We start from the raw sequence: 16,458 nt of genomic DNA, 5'->3' as shown, positions 1-16,458 counted from the left end.
TTAAAAATAAGCTTATATTGTCACAATCTGATAAAATTACTGATAGGTATTTCGTTTCGTTTTTTTATACTTTCGATGACCTACACTACATGAAGATCTGACAAGTTGCACTTGAAGGTCGCATCAGGGGTTGTATGAACGGCTTTTGACCCTATGACGTCAGACATTGATTGATCAGTCCACGTTGACATTTCTAGTGGTTTACCCACAGTTCCGTGCATGGCACGCCAAGAAATCACCGTAACAGATGGTTTCATTCGCTAATCGCTCACACCATCCAGAACGGCTGTTATATAACAACTCTTCCAGATCCTAGTGTAGTACAGACAAATAAAACGAAATTTTTAACTAAAAAACGAAACAAAATAGGGTCTGTGTTTTAATCAGATTGATATTATCAAATGCCCTAGTAAGTTAAATTATAAGCCTATGTGATATTATATATCATAGTAAGTTATATATAAGCCAATGTGATTTTATATATCATAGTAAGTTATATATAAGCCAGTGTGATATTTTATATCATAGTAAGTTATATAGAAGCGTATGTGATATTATCATATATCATAGTAAGTTAAATATAAGCCTATGTGATCTTATCATATATCATAGTAAGTTCTATATAAGCCTATGTGATATTATCATATATCATAGTAAGTTATATATAAGCCAGTGGGATATTATATATCATAGTAAGTTGTATATAAGCCTATGTGATATTATCATGTATCATAGTAAGTTATATATAAGCCAATGTGATATTATATATCATAGTAAGTTATATATAAGCCAATGTGATATTATATATCATAGTAAGTTATATATAAGCCTATGTGATATTATATATCATAGTTAGTTATATATAAGCCTATGTGATATTATATATCATAGTAAGTTATATATAAGCCAATGTAACATTATATATCATAGTAAGTTATGTATAGGCCTATGTGAAATTATATATCATAGTAAGTTATATATAAGCCAATGTGATATTATATATCATAGTCAGTTATATATAAGCCTATGTGATATATCATCATATATCATAGTAAGTTGAGTCAATATGGGATATTGTCATATATCACAGTATGTCATATCACAATAAGTAACAGCATCCAGTCATTGGATGGGCATTCATACTGAATACATAATGTACAGTTTGATATTTTATCTAACATATGACTGATAGTAGACCTATTTTAGAAAACATTGTATGATTTCAATCACTGTAGGGATCATATTATTATTATTGTTGTCTTGGTTACTTCAGGATCTGTTACAGTGTATGTTGATATTTATTCCTTTGGAATGTGTGCCTTGGAGGTAGGTGGTTTGTTTCTGTTACTGTTTAAAATACTCATGAACAAAACATATCAGGCTATATAAAGAAGATATTCTGGTTCTCGGATAATCTTGGGTCTCATTAAAGTGGGATTATGGAAGATTAGAGATAAAGAGCTGACAGTTCTCGCTATAATAGTTATAGATAAAAAAAAGAAGATAATGTAAAGGGAATATGCTGAAAATTTCAGTTAAATTACTTCATTCTGATCCTAGATATTTGCTAATTTCTAAATGATCTTACGACTTGGTATCATATATTTTCATGTAATTAAATTAAGACAAATTAAATTTCTGAACTTTTGCAGATGGCTGCCCTTGGTATTCAAGGTAGCGACAATGGTAATCATATAACACCAGAAGCCATACAGAAAACTTTAGAGAGCATAGAAAATCCACTACAGAAGGTCAGTAGGAGCTTGGAAATTAGCTTGAAAATTTGCTTTATTTCTTACTGTTTCTTTAAGTTGAGCCAGAAATTCACAAAGGTCCAGTTTGAAATTAGATTGACAGGATGGACAGTTGGTGTTTATTGCAGTAAAAGCTATTATTTATGCTAGATTGTTGAGAGAGCGGTGGGTAAGGTGCGACTCCCTCTCTTGTTGCCCCAGGATTTTCCAGTGCAGTTTCCACTTGTCTGTGGTGGAGAACATAGAGCCTGGCCAGGAACAACATGTTGTTGCTCTAATAGCACGAAAAACCGAGGTCCTGCGTGGATGTAAAGTATCCCATGACAATTGGAGAATACAAAATAGACCGTAGCTCATCTTTCCGGGCAAAATTTCCCTCAAAGTCTACTGTCCACCGTGGAATATTCATTTCTTTATTAGACCATTTGATACACAACATTAGGACGTTAAATCCCATTTCATATCAGCCAGAATGTTATAAATTTAATGTATAAAATCAATATTATTTTTCTTTTCTTGTAGGATTTCCTGTCTAAGTGTATTCAGACTGATCATTTGAAACGTCCTTCAGCGAGACAACTTCTCTTCCATCCTGTCTTGTTTGAGGTGCATACCTTAAAACTACTTGCTGCTCATGCCTTTGTCAGAAATTCCTGTAAGTATCATAAAGCTGTTGATGGTCATTTTAGGGATTTTTTATTCCTTGCAAATGACAATATTGTTAAAGATTAAAGATACATTATGTAAGATTTAGATAAAGAGCTAGCCATTCTTGCTATAATATTTCGAAAATAGATAATGTAAAATGAATAATTAGCAAATTTCATTCGATTTACTCTATTGCGAGCGAAGATATGAGCTTTTGAAGGTTTGAAAGACGTGTGCAATAATTTCTACCACCGTACTGGTTGAAAGAAGCTAAGTCTCGCTCCTCTATTTTTAGCTTAAATCAAAATATGGCTGAAATGTTCTAATCTATTTAATATCGGAGAAATCTGATGCCATTGAGAGTTGATTATGGCCTGGATCAGTTAATTAATGTCTAATTGATAATTTAGAAAACATTTCAGGCCTAAAGAAAGACTTGCAATATGCTGATTTAGCTCTCACATAATGTATGTTTAATCTCTGTCCATAAATGGTTCAATTCCACTCATTATTTACAAATGTATTATGATGAATTGAGAAATATCCAACATTCAGCCTTCTCTCCACCCAAATGATATAAACAAACCAGTGCCACCTATAATTTCTGAAAGATTGATATTTCGCAACATTTGGTATTCTCTGCTGATACTATAAACATGTTTTCTGTAATTCTGTTGATGGACCTCTTTTAAATATACAATGAAATGGGTTTAACGTCCTATTGGTCTGAACCGACTGGTCTAAAGAGGATGAGCATAAACCATACAGTGTGCTATGTGGGAAATTTTGCCTGGACATTGGCGCTATGGCCTATTATTATTTCAAATTCCAAATATCAAGGGTTCTTAAACGTGTATACTAACATGTAGACGGGCCCTCAGATTATCGTGCCATCCGAATCAGTTTAATCAATTTGTAGACATACTTCAAGAACAATTAGCAGTTGCAACTCATTTATCTAAAATGGGGCCAAACAGTGTTCTTTGTAGGAAAATTTTGCCTGGACATTGGCGCTATGAGCTATTCGTATTTCAAATTCCAAATATCAATGGTTCTTTTACGTGCTTACCAATATTCTTTTTAATAGATTTGATATTTCTTTGTAGCTATACTTCCAGAAAACTTAGCAGATGAAACTCATTTATCTAAAATGGGTCCTAATCAAGTTATGTTAGAAATCATTCATAAGGATGGCAGAGACCCTGTACAAACAAAGTAAGTACTTAGACCGGAGGCTCGGGGGGGGGGGGGGGGTCCATCAAATGGGGACAAAACCAGACCAAACTTTTCTAGAGTGAAATTTTGCGTAGAATACGATGCCGAGTGGTAATCAGTCCGCCATTGGGGCGTTTTCGAGATATTTGGGGTCAAAGGTCAAATGAGTTCATTTGCACTGAAAGTGAATGCGCAGTCATTCTTGTATTATGAAAAGACGCTGAAAATGATCGAAAGTAATCACACTTTCAATAAAAATGTAAACTTGCTAAATTCAACTTTGGTCTTAGTGACCCTGGAGGTCAAAAGGTGAAATTTACCGTTTTTGCACTAGGAAGATTTAAAGCAATAAAATGTCAATGTAAAATATAAGAACTAAAGCGAAACCTGTTCTAATTAATTATAAGAACATATAAAATTTATCTTTAGGTGGTCTTAGCACCGAACTTTTACTTTGGAAGGTCGAAAATGATCTTGCATAACAGAACCAACACACTTTGAAATCTGTTTCAAAAATACGTAAAAACTGTCAAATCGAAATCTCTCCGATTTATTTTCACAACGATTGTTATACATAATGATACTAGTTATCTGAAAAACAATTGAATAGTTTCAGTGTTGGACTCCAGCCTGCAGGCCACTTGGATTTCTGAGAATCCCAGTCTAGGAAACCCAACCTTAATCTGTGACGGGAAAACACGTATCTGACGACGAAATTAAAAGTTTGCAAATCTTTTATGAGATTTTATGAATTTCGCCGGATTAGGGACGCAGATAAAACCGACGAATGCATTGTACATAGTAGTTCACAGGATATATATGTCGTATTGGTAAATGTTAGCGAGGAAAATTTGGGCAGGATTTGTGACGCGGCCTGCAGGCTGAAGTCAAGCCATGGAAGTGTTCAATTGTTTTTTTTTTCAGACAACTAGTATCATTATGTAAAGCATTCGTTGTAAAACTAATTCGGAGAGATTTTGATTTAACAGTTTTTGTGTATATTTGAAACAGGCTCCGAAGCGTTTTGGTTCTGTTATGCAAGATCATTTTCGACGTTCCAAAGTAAAAGTTCGGTGCTAAGACCACCTAAAGATAAATTTTAAATGTTCCTATTATTAATTAGAACAGGTTTCGCTTTAGTTTTTATATTTTACGCTGATATTTGTTACTTTAAATCTTCCTAGTGCTAAAACGGAAAATGTGACCTTTTGACCTCTGGGGTCACAAAGAACAAAAGTGAATTTAGCAAGTTTACATTTTTATTGAAAGTGTGATTACTTTCGATCATTTTCAGCTTATTTTCATGATACAGGAATGACCGCGCATTCACTTTCAGTGCAAATGAACCCTTTTGACCTTTGACCCTGAATATCTCGAAAACGCCCCAACGGTGGACTGATTACCACTCGGCATCGTATTCTACGCAAAATTTTACTCTAGAAAAGTTGGGTCTGGTTTTGTGCCCATTTGATGGACACCCCCCCGCACTGAGCCTCCAGACTAAATGGGATTTATTGTTTCAATGAAATTTAGTAATTGAACTGGAAATACACAGAACACAATATAATGGAATACAATTACTGTTTATAACTGAGCTGGGGGATCACGGTGGCTAAGTGAGTAAGACACTGGCTCGCTAGCCTGGAGGTCGGGTGTTCGATCCCTGCATTGGCCGAGGCCTGGTTAAAACAATATTTCATTCATTCATTCCATAGTTTTGTATCCTCTGTATATTAATCTGATTAAGTTTTAAATGCCCACGTATTAAACTTGGATTTCACTTCAAAGTCTATTTTTGATGTATTTGTTTCTCCAAACGATATGACAATTTTTATAGTCCCACAGAAAACATTCATAATATACATCACGGAGTAGGACAGTTGTTTCCAAATTTAATGTTTGGCTTCTTGTTATAAAGGAGCTACGCTGGCTCACTTAACTCTTCAACCGTCAAATGTTCCATATGGAACGTTTATACCACCAAATAGAGGAATTCAAGATCTTTCCAGAAATAAAGACATTTGTATGATTTATTCTTAAATTTAAAGAGTGACAGGATATATTCTTAACTATGTGCTTTTCCTAGTAGAAACCCCAAAACAATCCGACCTTTAACAGGAGGTCCCAGGTTCCTCAGTTTTTCCACCATAGGTTTCCCCTACTTAATGGCAAGGAACACTGTCCAGTCGTTTAGACGAGACAGAAAACCCAAGGTCCTGTGAGTCTGTCTGGGAAAACATTGGGATAACCTTTCCCTTATAGCACACTGGTGTAGGACGTTAAACCACATTTTGTTTGCAGAAATGACAAATTTAATAAAGATACATTATGTAAGATTTAGATGAAGAGCTGGCAGTTCTTGCTATAATAGTTCAAAAATAGAAAATGCAAAATCAATATATTGAAAATTTCATTAAAATTACTTTATTCTTAGCCAAGTTATCACTGTTGATAGTTTTGACAAGATGTTTGCATTGATTGTTTGTTATCATAACCACAGTACTGATGCATTCGAGTCTTAGCCTCCCTTTACTATTTTTGAATTGAATCATTAAATAGCAGAATCGTTCTAATCTAGTTAAAATCTGGAGTATCCGGTGGCATCGAGAGTTGATTATGGTCTTGTCATGGTTATAGACGTCAAATTAATAATATATATAACATTTAAATCCTAAAGAAATAGGCCGATTTAGTTCTTGAATAATGTATCTTTAAATCCAATATGTGATTGGTTTTGTTTGTTATTTTTTTAAAGATATTCTGAGGCTCCTGCTTTAGACATAGAGAAATTTTTAGAAGATGTAAAGTAAGTAACCAGTGTTTTTCTCTCTTAATTGTATGTCGCTAATTCTTCGATGGGTTAAAGCTTATGAATGCTATACAGGACAGACTTCTCAATGGAAGAGTTCAGAATTTGGTTGGCTTGTTCATTAGGTCATAATAAAGATCCTATATATCAGAAACAAAATTAGTGTGCATGAGTTAATGGGTGTGGAGGGGGCTATAGTGTATGATTGTATATCCTGGGCTGCACGTTAAAGACCCCCAGATAGATGGGTAATCAAAATAGGAGTTGATCTTAATACCGCTGAATGCCTGTCTTTATTAGCCAAGTTACCAGTTTGTGCAAAATAGTAGGATGTAACCCCAATTCCACTTCAATGTCGTCGATTTTGTACGGTATATCAGCTCATGGATAGTGAATCATGACATTGGGAGTTAATATAAAGTGCCAAAAAATCTCCCTGAGTAATTCACCGAGTTATTGAACTGAGCTAGGTAGTATACAGTTTTTGCTTAGACCAGCTGACTTGGTAATTTGACAGGTGGACAATGACCATAACCTACCTAATTAAATTGGCAAATTCTTCTTTGTGATAAAGAAAGTGAATTATTCCTTTCAGAAATGGTATTCATCCTTTAACAGCCTTTGCTATGCCCCGTCCCCCTCCATCACGTCCAAGGGCCATAACTCCAGAACTGGCCGAATCGGTTAAATCCGAGACACCAGAACCAATTGACATCGAAACTCGTATGGTGACCAGTATGTCGTGTTCAGTACGTAAAGGTGAAGACAGTCCCAGTGTACAGTTGACCTTGACCTTCCGTATGGACGACAAAATGAACAGACAACTCCAATGTGATATATCGTATGAAGATAATTCTAATACACTAGCTGAAGAATTGGTGCATTATGGCTTTATTAATGAGGTAATATTTAATGTAATGCTCAAAATAGAACTACATGCAAAACTGGTCTTTTGTAAATCCATCCATATTAGAGTGGGTGGGCTAGTGGTTCAAAAAGTCTTGTCATTGACTAAGTGGTGTGGTTTTGATTCTATGCTTGTACGTGACAAAGAGTAGGGTTTTCTCTTCTGTTCCCCCCACACCACACCACCATGTGCAAGCGATTAAACCTTCTGTTAGTCCCAAAATGTTTGTGTCAAGTTACTGTTAAACCGGATTTTTCTCTCTCTCCATCTATATTAGTGTTAATGGTTCAGGCAAAATTTCCTTCATCCCACACTGTATGGCATATATTAATATTCATTAGCCCATCTGGTACAGCAAAATATGACTTGAAGCCCCCTTTAGTCTCAAAGGGGTCACGGTGGCCAAGTGGGTAAGGCGCTGGCTCGCTAGCGTGGAGGTCGGGTGTTCTATCCATTCATTGGCTGAGAAAGTACATCCAGATTTTCCGGCATTGTTCCCCCTTGTCAGTGATGCAGGACTGAGGGCCGGACAAGGACAGCTGTCTAGTTGTTAGGATGGAACGGAAAACTGAGGTCCTGTGTACACATTGCCGTTGACAGTTGGAATTCGATATAAGAGTAGGCCGTAGTGCAACTGTCCGGGCAAAATTTCCCTTATAGCACACTTTATGGTGTATGCCTGTCTTCATTAGCCCAGTTCGGAGCAGAACAGTAGGACGTTAAACCCCATTTCATTTCCTTTAGTCTCAAAATAACCCAAGTATCAAACTTTGGGTTGCTGATGCATTGTTTGTTTATTTTATCTTTCAGCTTGATAGAGATAAAGTTGCGGCAATGATAGAGGAACAAGTTCGGGGGAGTATGGTAAACGGTACAGGGGGTAATCCCCCAGTTGTGCAACCTGTAGCTTGAGATAGATTTCTTTCAGGCTCTTACTTGAACTATTTCTGCCAGTCAATGTCCAGTCAGTTTGTATGCCAGAATATTTAGATATTTGATTCCACTTTTATGACGTAAAAATGAGAATTATACAACCCGATTTGTCATATTGTTATGTTAGAAAGGGTGTTATTTATTTAAAACAAAAAGTAAACACAAAAAGAATCTTATTTCTATACTAAGATTTGAATGTCATTGAAATGTCTGACTGGCAAAATGTTTAATTAAGAGTCCTGCTTTCATGCTATTATTATTATTATAACTTGCGAGTTACTTAAAATTATACAGTGCAATATTTATAGGACTTTGTTCTGTTATCATATTTCATGATAAAAGAATTAATTGTGTATCAATAGCAAAGTTAGAAACAGATGGTAAATACCACTTATGCATCATTTTTAAATACTATATATGACAACATAAACAGCTAGTAAATACCAGATATGACAACATAACAGATGGTAAATACAGATATGACAACATAACAGATGGTAAATACCAGAAGTAGATGGTAAATACCACTCATTACAATGTCAATAACTGGTAAATACCACTCATTACAATGTCAATAACTGGTAAATACCAGATATTAAAACACATTCAGTTGGTATATACCAGGTATACATTGGGCTTTACAGAAGGTGCGAAATATTTTGCCTTATCATTAATTCAACCCTTTATAATGGTTAGGATAATGTAGATTTAAGCTTAATTCATTGATTCAAAGTTCTTAATCTTGTAGGAATGGCCATGTTCAGAAAACGTAGGATTGGTGAAATTTGTGAACCAAATATCCTTCCTCTCTTACGTCCCAAACCCCCCACAGGGAAGATTCACCAGAGAAGAAATGAACTTTAATCGTCGACTTAAATAATATTAATATATGTTTAGGATTAAAATCACATTTTCGTAAACTATGTCAAGATTTGGATTATGGATAAATTGAGGTTGTTTTTGTGGGGGATTTTGGTTGGGATTTTTTTTTTAGAAACCAGTCTTTGATTAACATCTCATCAAAAAAGATTTTAAAATCATCAATGTTATCATCTAGTCATTGCTGATATAAAAAGATCAAGTACTTCTAGTCTTTATGACTGGTCAGACATGAATGTGGGAAATATGGGCCTTTAATATTCAGCCTACTCTTAATTCCAATTTCCATGTGCACGCTGTACCATACGGCCTGTCATTGATTGAACTGGCGTGGTTTCGAATCCCTGGTTGTACGTGACAAGGAGTAGGGTTGCCTGTCCAGCCTCGTGGGTTTTCTCTGGGTCCTCCAGTTTCCTCTCACTGCTAAAGACCCCTACGCGCAATTATTGAAATAAAATTAAACCATGTGTTAGTCCCGAAATGACCTAGTTTGTGTCGAGTGGACGTTAAACCCCATTTCTCACTATCTCTAATTCCAATTTCAACCGTCAAGGGTTCTTTATGAGCATGCCAATATGTACAGTTTTCCGTAACATCCTAATGACTAGGACTAGACGCTGTTCCCTGCTTGACACTCTGTCCTCACTACTGAAAATCCTGGCCAACACAGTGATAGAACCTGGGACCTTGAGATTTGCGAAGCAGCACCTCACTTAGTGAGCCACGACTCATTCTTATAAATATTTGAGTTTATTTCTTGTTACGATAAAAAAACAAAAACATGGTCAAAGTTCGAGGATAATTTTTAAAACAAACCTAATTGAGAAATAATTATTACTACTTGCCACCAAATTATTTGAAAATAAATTCTTTTTTTTTTGTATGCATGACCGGGGTTTAAACTTGGAATTTAAAATAAAGAGATAAATGTGCCTTTTGAAAGAATGTTGTGAGTCCAGTGGACAAGAAAATCCTGTGCGCCTTTAAAGCCTAGCTGATCAGTTATTTTGATTTGTATTTTTCTGGAAGACAAATAGTTTTATTCCGATTGACACTTTGAAACAATAGTTTACACTAGTGTCAAACCAGTTGACTTACAGACACGTTTCTTCATTTGCTTGATTAAGCCATGAAAAACAAATGTTCTCGTTCTCAGAAACTTCAAATGTTCTATATATTTCCCCTGGTTGACAAAATAAAAAAAAACTTGCTTCTACATAAGATTCTTTAGAAGGATGGTCTGAGAACAAGAATATTTTTTTTGTTTGGCCTTGTCTTGAACAGTACCTCATGTCATTTGACAAATAAGCCAGTCTATATATTATATATATCGGCTGTCCAGTATTATTTTATCCTTATTTTCTCGTACAAATCCAACATTATTTTGCTTTTTACTTTATATTTTGTATATTGTGAGCTTTTGGGATTTAAGTTGCTAAATTTTGATATCATCTTCTAAGTACAAGAGTCGTCCTTTTTTTTTCTTTTTTTTTTTATTCCTTTGATGAGAAATAAAACAATGTGATTGTATGTGTTGTTTTACAAGCATTTTTGACACCATGGATTTGTTGCTGTATTCAGAATATTAATTCCAAATTCCGTTAATGAGTAATATTTCCGATTGTAGGTCTTGTGAACAGGAAATGTTTTGTTTTACGCCATAGATTCCAAATTGTTTATGCGATTGATTGTATGTGTTGATTTGCAACCATAAATTTTCTTTTATGGGAGTGCTACACTAAGAGGAAAATGTTTTGATTTACACCAGGGGTTTGTTGCTATATTTAGAATATTTAATTCCTCAAAAACACTGGCTATCTAATTTCAAAAGAATGGTGGAATCAAACTTTAACACCTTTGGTTTTCAATCTCAGAATATTGTATTATAAATATTAATAGAATAGATGTAAACTGTTTATACAAGAAATTCTTGAAAACATTATTAGTTTTATTAGTCCTGTAAAAAGTAATGAATAATAAAAATTCCAATTTGAGTTATCAAATGAATGTCGATCAATTATGTCACACACTTTTAACATTTATTTGAACAAATTGTTTTGAATGAGAGAAAGTTGTGGGAGAGTAGAAGAATTTTCTGAGACCAGACAATTTTTTGATTTGTTCAGATTTTAATAGGCCTTAACTGTGGCATGATTTATTCTTTCTCATTCAAGTATCAGACTTTTCTAAATCGGCAGAAATCATACAAAAGTTGTCCCATCTGTGCATGTACTTCGTCGTTACAAATTTGATATTTTGAAAACGGTGACATGAATTAATAAAATCTTACGAATCTAACCCCCAAAAAAAAAAAAAATTTCTGAACTACACTTCAGTAAATTTAATAATGTTGTCATCTCATTTCATCATAAATAATTTGATATTTTAAAATCACTGACATGAATTAATAAAATCTTTACAAATCTGACCATAAAAAAAAAAATTGTCTGAACTACACTTCAGTAAATTTAATAATGTTGTCATCTCATTTCATCATTAATAATTTGATATTTTGAAATCACTGACATGAATTAATAAAATCTTTACGAATCTGACCAAAAAAAAAAAATTGTCTGAACAACACTTCAGTAAATTTAATAATGTTGTCATGTCATTTCATCATTAATATTTAATTTTTTTTCTGACTCCAGCTTTATGTAGTTTACAGAAATTGGTGCTCCATATACTTTATTAATTCTTCTAGTCAAGTGTAGAGGGCATGAATTATTTAAAAGCATTAAATTTATATGTCCTGTAATTCAAAAATTAATATGACTTAAAGGATCTATGTAAATATACCAAACCCCATTAATTTCTGTTCCTGTGAGGTCTTAATAAATAAACAACTACTTTAGGAAAATTTTCTAAACTGAGGTTTCACTTCATAAAATCCCAATTTTTACATAACAAAAGATTCAGAGTTTATGAATTGATCCCTTTCGTGTTAATAAGTAAGAATATAGAGATTATTATGATGAATTTGACTGTAGTATTGTATATATGTAAATATAACTGAAAATATGTATTATATTTTTGTTATCTAATGGTGGTATAGTCGACATATTAAATTAAAGGGATACAGCTGCTTTGATTTGGGTGAAATAATGAAAGTGTCGATTTGATTAAGTTTGATGTGGTGATTTGTTTTGTAACGTGGATATCTTTAACATTTTACGTTGATAAATAGTGTCGCGATATTGTTTAGAAATGACACATTTAGGTTGACAGTTATAGAACCAAAGTTGAGATGTAACAGGTTTTATCTTAAATATGCATTATATAAGAGCTAAATCTACCTATGGCAGGTTTTATTTTTCTGTCTTAAGATGTCATATAATCAGTTAACACTACAATGGAAAATTGAGACTTACTTTATTATTGTAGCAGTGATAATCAGGACTACGCTATTCTTGTCAAAATTTCAAACAGTCATAACTTCACGCAGAATAAAATAATTTGACTGAAATTTTCAATATATTCTTTTTTCATTGTCCATTTTTGAACTATTATAGCAAGAATGGTCAGCTCTTTATATCTTACATGATGCATCTTTAAAAAGGAAAAATGTTATTGTATATTTGTGAACACAAACAACATCAGATTAACCTAATTCAACACTTTATTTTCACCTAAACCAAAGCGTTGTAGTCCTTATAAGGTATTAGATATTTTGGGGCATTTTTGGTCTTCCTCTCCATCAACATCAATATTAGATACCCTTGGTAAAGATTGGGGATATACCATATTTTAGGATTCCAGAAAAGGATGTATTGTACTGAGTCGAGTGGCCTGGTTTGGGATCCCAGGATTCTATGGGACAAGAAGTAGGGCCGTCTTCCTGCCTGCTTGACCGAATGGGATTCCTTGGGTGTCCTCTAGTCTTCTCCCACTGTTAAAAGAACCCTGCTTTGAAATTAAAAATAATACCATACATTAGTCCCAAAATGACCAAGTCCTTCCAGAATCAGTGAACCAAGACTACTCTGATTATACTTATAATTTAGTATACCGTAAGGGGAAGACCAAGATGATAAATTTGGGCATTTTTAAAAAGAAAAGTGAAAACAATCTATTTAGCTTTCTTTTTTTCTCTCCCTTCTCAAGTTTTAATTAAATTATTATTGAAAATTTTAAAAATTTAAATTTTACCCCTTTTCTTCTAAAAACTTTTAAATTGCTTAAAGATGCATTATGTAATAGCTAAATCTACCTAATGCAGATCTTTCGTTTGGGCTCAGATGTCATATAAATCGTTAGACATTTATTCACATGCCAAGACCATTGGATGCTTTTGATTGTCAACGGATTTAAACATGATTGCTAGTTAATAATTTAATTAAAAAATGGATAATCTTTACTTTGGTTATTATCGTAACAACAGTAGCAATGACAGTCAAGATTACAATGTTCTTCAAACTGGCAATAACCCAGCTCAGAATGAATTAATTTGACTGATATTTTCTACATATTCCCTTTTCATTATCTATTTTTAACTATTATAGCGAGAACTGTCAGCTCTTTATCTAAATCTTACATAATGCATCTTTAAAAATTATTTCAATTTTTTTATTCATGTTTTGGGTCAACTATTTTATTCAAGCATATATTTAGGCACAATTTACTACATTTGAACAAATTTCTGTTTGTGTATGTCCACATTGAAATGTGGTCATATATTGTCGTCACACCGGTCTGTCACCTACTGAAGTTGTGTGATGTCTATAAACTCTGAATAGCTAAGTTGTGTGATATCTAGTGCAAGTTTGTTTATGGTAGCACAGAGAAGAACTAGAACAAGGAGTATTGTCACCTGTCCAACTTCATGGATTTTTTTTTTCTGGGTCCTCCGGTTTCCTCCTGCTCTACGTGCAAGCAAATTATTGGAATAAAATTGAACCTTGAACCATATGTTAGTCCCAAAATGACCTAGTTTGTGTTGAGTGGATGTTTAACCCAATTTCTCTCTCTCTCATTACCCTGTGTCATGCAAAAAAAAGGTGAGATATTAAACCCCATTCAGTTTCATTTTGTTTAATTACTTTAATATGTAGTATATTGTAATTGCATCCAGACCTTTATGAACTGCTGGAACAACTTAGCTGCTGTGGCGTATGTTTCGTTACCTGGCAACCTGTCTATCAACTTTATCTCCATGAGATACCAGTATTTATTAAGTGCTTTTTGTTTTCTATTTTTAAATCCATATAATTTATGTATTGTTGATGACCTGTGAATTTATTGAATTAACTCCCCTTTCCTAAATCCTAGAAAAAAAATTCACGTTTTTCCAGTTTTTACTGGTTCCACATTGAGTGGTGAAATGTTGTGATCTTTTCTAAATAAAATATATTGTATAAATATTGTTGATGACCTTACCATTGGGTCAACATGATTCATATGTGTTGGTAGTGACAATTGCTTATCTTGAAATTTGAAAGTGGCATAAATGTAGATTGAAGAAAGGGGGTGGGGGCAGGGGTTGACGAGTTTTATGATCAGGGTTTAATACTTGAATATGACAAAATATAATTATGTACTGTTAATGACTGTAAGTTAACACTTTAGCATTGACACCGCCCCAATCACTCAAAACTAGCTTTAATTGTCCCCCGCCTTTCGAAGAAAGCAGGGGACTATTAAAATGGGTTCGTCCGTCTGTCTGTCTGTCTGTCTGTCTGTCTGTCCGTCTGTCTGTCCGTCTGTCTGTCCGTCACACTTTTTGGGACACAATAACTCTCTTCCTAATTGAGCTAGAATGTTCAAACTTGGTGTATGTGTTTATTAGGTCAATGCCTTGATGGAGTTCGAAGATGAGCATTTTCCGCTTAGGGTAAGCAGAGATAAGCAATTTGATTGGTTGATGCTTTGGGACACGATAACTCTCTTCCTAATTGGGCTAGAATATTCAAACTTGGTGTATGTGTTGATTAGGTCAATGCCTTGATGGAGTTCGAAGATGAGCATTTTCCGCTTAGGGTAAGCAGAGATAAGCAATTTGATTGGTTGATGCTTTGGGACACGATAACTTTTAATTGAGCTAGAATGTTCAAACTTGGTGTATGTGTTTATTAGGTCAATGCCTTGATGGAGTTCGAAGATGAGCATTTTCCGCTTAGGGTAAGCAGAGATAAGCAATTTGATTGGTTGATACTTTGGGGCACGATAACTCTCTTCCTAATTGAGCTAGAATGTTCAAACTTGGTGTATGTGTTGAGTAGGTCAATGCCTTGATGGAGTTCGAAGATGAGCATTTTCCGCTTAGGGTAAGCAGAGATAAGCAATTTGATTGGTTGATGCTTTGGGACACGATAACTTTAGTTCTAATTAAGTGAGATTGATGAAACTTGGTGTATAGATTTATTATATGAATACCTTAACTAAGTTCGATAATGAACATTTTTTGCTGAGGGTAAGCAGAGTGATAAGCAATTTGATTGGTAGAAACTTTGGAACACAATAACTCTCCTTCTAATTGAGGTAGAATGTTCAAACTTGGCATAGGTGTCTATTAGGTGAATGTTTAAACTTGATGTATATGTAGATATTCATTAGGTGAATGTCTTGACTGAGTTCAATAATTAACATTTCGAGCTGAAGCTAAGCAGAGCTAATCGATTTCATTTGTCGATGGTTTGGGACAAGATAATCTTGATTCTATCTGATAGAGAGTGATGAAACTTAGTGAAAAAAATAAATGTGCGATTAATTAATATGTGTCATCTATTTATTTTGCAATTTCGGCGGGGGACATCAGCCTCACTGTTGGCTTGTTATCCTAGTTTTGTCTCCGGGTAGTTTGAGGATGTGATGGGAGCAGTCGTTTTGGTCTATTCAAAAAAGAGCTACAAAACTTACCAATGTAAAACAAAAAAATATTACTTTTCAGGGAACAGGGGTTGTGAGTATTTACATGTACTAGTGCTAAAATGTTAAGTTAGCAAATTTATTGCCCCCAAAGGAAGAGAGTCATGGCTGACAGTATCTCATTGTTAGTCCATATGTCTGAAACACACAAATGTCACAACCAGCATATAAGAATCAAGTTAGCCAAATTATAGTGGAAAAGTGGGATATTATTAAAAATATGTCAAATAAATATGTTGATTGCTGAATGCCTGTGTGAGAGCTTTACTGCTGTGTAAATTGCAGAGTTATTTTCTGAATAAATGAATTTGACATTGTGTTCAAATGAGAAATGGTTTTGAAAGATTTGTTGGTGGGGAGGGGGGTGTACATAAATACTGTTCCAATACTTGCAGTGTTATATTAACATTTTGCTCAACATAATATTAAAAAATTCAATTTAAACAAAA

General features: G+C 34.1%; 1 protein-coding gene across 2 annotated transcripts in view; it reads left to right on the top strand.

Annotated features, from left to right (window-relative positions):
- LOC126819780 (nuclear receptor-binding protein) overlaps positions 1-16,458 on the top strand; it is a 32,283-nt gene extending 15,825 nt beyond the window's left edge. For both annotated transcript variants that reach the window (XM_050548014.2, XM_050548013.2), the window contains exons 8-14: positions 1,274-1,326; positions 1,653-1,751; positions 2,277-2,409; positions 3,509-3,617; positions 6,373-6,423; positions 7,022-7,328; positions 8,144-16,458. In XM_050548014.2, coding sequence (XP_050403971.1) covers positions 1,274-1,326; positions 1,653-1,751; positions 2,277-2,409; positions 3,509-3,617; positions 6,373-6,423; positions 7,022-7,328; positions 8,144-8,245 — 854 coding nt within the window. In that variant the 3' untranslated portion in view covers positions 8,246-16,458. The remainder of the gene's footprint in view (positions 1-1,273; positions 1,327-1,652; positions 1,752-2,276; positions 2,410-3,508; positions 3,618-6,372; positions 6,424-7,021; positions 7,329-8,143) is intronic.

Source organism: Patella vulgata, chromosome 4 (genome assembly GCF_932274485.2).
Source record: "Patella vulgata chromosome 4, xgPatVulg1.2, whole genome shotgun sequence".
Lineage (NCBI taxonomy): Eukaryota > Metazoa > Mollusca > Gastropoda > Patellidae > Patella > Patella vulgata.
Note: the sequence above shows the minus strand (reverse complement) of the source record. Positions and strands in the feature narration are given on the sequence as shown.